The 5,824-nt window shown below is 36.5% G+C and overlaps 1 protein-coding gene across 1 annotated transcript; it reads left to right on the top strand.

The window, feature by feature from the left end:
* Positions 1 to 3,457: 3,457 nt before the first annotated feature.
* Positions 3,458 to 4,036, top strand: LOC107648103 (putative inactive ATP-dependent zinc metalloprotease FTSHI 2, chloroplastic). The gene is made up of 3 exons (XM_088489711.1): positions 3,458 to 3,577; positions 3,664 to 3,822; positions 3,932 to 4,036. Exons 1-3 carry the CDS (start codon positions 3,458 to 3,460, stop codon positions 4,034 to 4,036), a joined length of 384 nt encoding a protein of 127 aa, XP_088345837.1.
* Positions 4,037 to 5,824: the final 1,788 nt, after the last annotated feature.

Below are 5,824 nucleotides of genomic sequence, written 5' to 3'. Positions count from 1 at the left end.
ACCGGTTAAATGGAGACCTCTACCACAGAGCTGGCTCAAGTTGAATACAGATGCGGTCTTCTCAAACGTAACCAAAACAGGTGCAGCAGCTGCAGTGATCAGAGACCACCAAGAAAACGTTCTAGGAAGAACAGTTAACAAAATCACAGCTCAATCAACGTTGTCAGCAGAAGCACAAGCGATTAGAGAAGCTATAATCCTGGCCAATAACCTAGGAATTCAAAAGGTTACCATTAAATCAAACAATCAAGTGCTAGTTCAAACTCTCAAAACAGGAAGTATAATCTGGGAGGTAGACCCAATAATCCAGGACATCAGAACAATCCAAAGAAAAAAGGTCAAATTGCGGTTTTACCTGGATGCCTCGTGACAGAAACAAGCTGGCGCACACATTGGCACAGTTAAATTACCAGAACCAGCTTCTCAATTCATGGACTACTAATCCCCAAGCTCAGGTAGCAGACATTATCAAAAAGGAGAGGTCGGGGATCCCCCATTTTAGTCCCGTCCAATCCTTTTGAGTGCAACCCAGCGATGGGTTCAAAAGCCAAAGACCAGAGTTGGAAACAAAGTTCTCCAGTCGCATCGTTCTGTAATCAAGGATGGAACTCGCAGCCATGAGCCTGTAATGCTCATCCGTGGGATTAGATTGTCATTGGAACCTGAGAATCCTTGTACCTAACCAAAGCAATGCATCACTTTTGGAATTGCATCCTTCTCCCTGACAGGCGAGCCATCTCCTTCATCTTGCACAGCAGTAGCCAAAGTAGCATTGATTCACCATTGGTACCATTTCGGAATCAGCTATAGAAAGAGAATGAAAGAATTTGGGGAGTGAGCGTAGTTGATGCGGGAAGCACATATTGAAAATTGAATGGAATTGGGCATAGTTGCATGGGGGGCACAATTTGAAAATGATCAAAGCTAACAGGGAGACATAATTTGTTTGAGGGAGAGCGGGTTTGGGTGGGTATTGGGTTTGGTTCCTCTTCGGTGTGGTCGGGTTGCGCGGTTCTCACCAAGTCCAAAAAAAAAAAGTATGAAACAATGTGGAGTATCCACCTTGAGTTTGAAACTTTTTGTCAAGATGAACTAGAATGATCAGGGCCAATTGGGACCAACCTTAAAGGATGTTGCTAGCAAGCTCTTAAAGTGGAATAGAGACGTTTTTAGCCACATCGAAAAGACTAAAATTAGGCTTCTAAACAAAATAGGATAAATATAAAGATCACCCAACTATGGTTCAAATCGCCATCTTGACAAACTAGAGAAGAACCTTAATAAGGAGTTACAGAAAATCTTAAACAAGGAGGAGGTTATGTGGATGCAAAAGCCTCGAAAGGTTTGAATTGTTAAGGAAGATCGGAGTACTTGATATTAGCACACCAAAACAATCACTACAAGAAGAAAGAATTGCATTATAAAGTTGAAAGGCCTCTTGGGAGAGTGGATAGAAGATGAAGCAGAATTAGCGAAACATAGAGTAGAATTTTACAACAATCTCTATGAGGAAGAGGGAAGCATCTATGATTAAATCAACACACGCAACAATACCCTCCTATCAATGCAGAAAAATATATTAGCTCTACCATTCCAATAGAGAGTGGGATTAAGCGAGCCAAATTCAACATAGATTCCCTAAAGGATCCTAGGCCAAATGGGTTTCTGTCCTTGTTCTACAAAGATAACTGGAAGACTATTAAAGGGAGTGTTATTCACTAATGAGAAAAGTTTGGTTGGATCCTAATCTGATTGAACATATAAATAAGACTTTGATCGCCCTCATACCCAAAATATAGATGCCAGAGCACATATCTCAATTTTGTCCTATTGCATTGTGCAATGTTTGCTACAAATGCATGACTCAAATCTTAGTAGAAAGAATAAAGCTAGCTTTAGAGAACCGGATCATCCCTTATCAATCTAGTTTTGTACCTAGTCGAAGAATCCAAGATAACATTCTTATTGCAAAAGAGATCACACATATAACGAAGAAAGTCAGGAAAAAAGAGGTTTTATGGCAATAAAATACGATTTCAAAAAAGCATATGATAATCTAAGATGAGAGTTTTTTCAGGATTGTCTTAAAGAGTTTGGGATTCTAGACTATCTCAGCAAGATCCTTATGACTTGTATCTCTATAGTCACTTATAATGTTCTTTGGAATGGAACAAAAACAAATGATTTTACTCCTTCAAGAGATATTAGACAAGAGGAACCAATATCCCCTTACCTCTTTGTCATAGTTATGGACAAGCTCTTTCAAGCTATAAAGGACAGCGTGGAGGAGCTAAGATGGAAGCCTATCAGAGTTGGTCAGAATAGACTAGCCATTTTACACCTCCTTTTCGCTGATGATTAATTGATTTTACGGAGGTTAACATGGAACAGATGGAGAACATAGAGAGAACTATAGATTGATTTTGCAGTGCATCAGGACTAAAAATTAGCGAGGCCAAAAATCACCATTGTTTTCTCGAACAATGTCAAAAGAAAATAAAGGAAAACTATTAAAAGAAAATGCCATTTTCAAGAGCAGCAATGTCTAAGGAGATACCTAGGAGTCAAACTCACAAACCAAAGGAAGGGCAAGAAAAGTTCAAAAATGTTTTGGATCGAGTCAAAGAAATTGCAAGGGTGGAAAGCTCAATGCCTTTCATTGGTTGGGAGAGTTACCCTAGCCAAATCAGTCTTGAGTTCTATAGTGAACTTTGAAATGCAACATTCCAAGGTGCATAACGGGATTTGCAAGGAGATAGAGAAATTACAGCAAAAATTCATATGGAGAGAAATGTAAGAGCAGAGAAAATTTCTTCACATCAGTTGGAAAACATTATGCCTCCCCAAAGAACAAGGACGACTGGGGTGCAGAAAATTACAAGTTGTTAATGAAGCTTTCCTCCTAAAAATTCACTAGAGACTAAGGATGGAGACTAAATCATTATAGGTTCAAGTCTTTTTTCATAAGTACAATAAAGGGGAGCCATTAAGGTAGGATATGGTCAGCAAAAGATCGAACTCAGCTCTATGAAAGAAACTTGCTAAATACAAAGGAAATTGGATGAGAAAATTGGGTAGGCCTTAGACATTGGGGAGCAAATTATCTTTTGGAAGGATGAGTGGATGAAAGGAGATGGAAGCTTATAAAGCTTGCAATAGTAACAGTTTCAGATACAGAGAAAAATCTCTCAGCAATACAATTTGTAAATAACTTAAGTGAATGGAATTTAAATCTACTCAACAAATATCTCCCTAAACAAATCGTTGAAACTCTAAACATCAGACCTGCTCCTCCTCTACTATGTTACATCTGTGGTTTTCAACTTCAGGCTTCAATTTTCTCAAGTATACAATACTGTTTATGGTTATCCTTTCAAAACTTGGCCATTGTGATTTTTGACTAATCTTCTTCCTTTCCCTTGTGATACTTTGATAGGTCCATGCTCATAAAAATCCAATGGCAGAAGATGTGGACTATTTTGCTGTTGCTAGGAGGAATGATGGCATAGTCGGTGCAGAGTTAGCTAACATAGTTGAGGTTGCTGCCATCAACATGATGCGGGATTCAAGGACTGAGGTAATATCTCCTATTGAAAAGGATTTAATACTCAGACCACCAATTGTAGCTTGCATACTTTTATTTACTACTTTTCATTGTGGCAGATTACTACTGATGACTTGTTACAAGCTGCACAAATGGAAGAAAGAGGAATGCTGGATAAAAAGGAGAGAAGCATGGAGACTTGGAAGCAAGTAGCTATTAATGAGGCTGCAATGGTTGTCATAGCTGTGAACTTCCCTGATCTTAAAAATATCGAGTTTGTATGGAATTTACACTATATCCACTTTGTAATTGACATAATCTCACCTTATCTGATTGATTGTTGGTAGAAAAAATTGACATTTTAGCTTTATGTTGCTTTTGATGCAGGTCACAATTGCTCCCAGAGCTGGTAGGGAATTAGGTTATGTGCGGGTGAAGATGGATCCTATCAAATTTAACGAAGGAATGCTCACGTATGGATTCTTTGCTTAGACCAATTAAACTGCATTACATTGCACTTTTACAGAATTGTGTTTAGAGCCTTTCATTGTTTCTCTAATTTGTAACTACTAATGTCATGCAGTCAATAATCTGTCCTAGATCATATTACCGTTCAACTAGCTTCCCGTGCAGCTGATGAAATTTGGTTTGGGAGTGATCAAATAAGATAAAATTTCCACTTGCTTTCCTTAAGTTTCCTCACTCCTTTTTATTTGCTTCATTGGTTCTTTTTGGTTGCTGTTTTAACTTGTTTTACAATATTTCAGTTGAGTACGATATGGGCCGAAACTGCAGACAAAGCGAGGTCTGCAGCAAGGATATTTGTTCTTGGTGGGCTTTCAGAGAAGCACCATGGAATTACCAATTTCTGGGTGGCAGACCGAATAAACGTATGGGTTCTCTCTCTCAAGATTTCTTTCATCTGGTGTACTTGCATGGCTCCATAAAACCAATACCTCCCAGCATTCTTGACCTTAGAGCTGCCAAGCACAGAAAATTCCAACAACTTCGTAATGATGAAAATCAGACAGCTTTAAAGAGCAACTCTTAAGAAATGCCACAACCAGTTTTGAGACTAGTTTACTTTATAGTCATATTTATTGTACCTTATTCCTGTAGCATACTGAAATCTGTGTTGATTTCCATTTGATTTCCTAATGAAAATTTTTTAATTGGACTATAGGATTTGCTTTTGCAGATTTAATTGGGAAATGTCAGTGCCGAGTGCCAACAAATACTCTGGTATGTAGCTCAAACCTCTTGTCTATTTGTATTCTCTAAACTCAAACTTGTCAAATATGTATAGGTTGCAATTTAATTATCTGGTCTTTGAATTTTATTCCATTGACTTTGCTATGATACTTTTAGCAATAGTTTTCTCTGCATGAGGTACCGAGGTTGAATGTTAAGGCAGTGGAATCTGATCCTGGTTTTTTAATTTCTTTCACTTTAAGCAAATAATATTAATACCTTTGTAACATGAGTCATAGGTTTATATAAAACATTGCTGTTTAAGTGTTTATCATTCAAATAAATAAAGTATGCAGAACAAGAAATCACCAAGTCCTACAATGTTTACAGTCAACATGGGACAAAGATAAATTCAAGTTCTAGTAAGACTGGACATTTTATGCGAAACTTGATTATGGAGATGTAAACCGTTCAACTCTGCCACCTTGATGAATTTGTCACCACGACAAAGTCAACTTTCAAATGACAGAATCTGGAGGTATTAATCCAAACATTTTCTGACACGTGGAATTCAACTTGAAAATAGTTAAGTGGGTTCCTGTTTCTATATATAATAAATATAAGGGCTAAATATAAATATATGGTCCATCGTATGTGGGTTGTGATAGGATTATTATAAATTTGTAATATGTGTTCCTTATTCTTTTAAAGAGAAATACAAGCTGGAATGTCTTATTGCATTTCATTTGTTTGATTGACTTAGTTCTTTCTTTGTTTAAATTTTAAATTAAACAAAATACGAAATTCTTTTTTCTTTTCCTTATTCTTTGTTAAGATTATCATGTGTTCATCCATCTTTCACATTTTTCGTTCCATTATAAGTGTGGTAGTATTTGTTGCACTTTCCAATGAAGGTTCTAAATTTAGTTTGATTTGGTAACCTTTTTTAAAAATGTATTTGTGTTTTTTAAAAATATAAATTTTTTATTTTATATTTGGTAAATAAAAAATATTATGTATTTATGCTTGTATCTTTTAAAAAATAAAATTATTTTTAAAAACACATAAAATAAAATTTTTTAAAGTTAG

This window comes from Arachis ipaensis, chromosome B6 (genome assembly GCF_059453495.1).
Source record: "Arachis ipaensis isolate K30076 ecotype BB chromosome B6, ASM5945349v1, whole genome shotgun sequence".
In the NCBI taxonomy this organism is placed as follows: domain Eukaryota; kingdom Viridiplantae; phylum Streptophyta; class Magnoliopsida; order Fabales; family Fabaceae; genus Arachis; species Arachis ipaensis.
The sequence above is the reverse complement of the archived record's forward strand: the minus strand, read 5'-3'. Positions and strand labels throughout refer to the sequence as shown.

What these genes read in the sequence shown, in the direction of transcription:
- LOC107648103 (XM_088489711.1), top strand. Translation starts at nt 3,458, where the DNA reads ATGGCAGAAGATGTGGACTATTTTGCTGTTGCTAGGAGGAATGATGGC. An exon ending in TGCGGGATTCAAGGACTGAG is followed by an intron (nt 3,578 to 3,663) that starts GTAATATCTCCT and finishes TCATTGTGGCAG; the next exon opens with ATTACTACTGATGACTTGTT. An exon ending in ATCTTAAAAATATCGAGTTT is followed by an intron (nt 3,823 to 3,931) that starts GTATGGAATTTA and finishes CTTTTGATGCAG; the next exon opens with GTCACAATTGCTCCCAGAGC.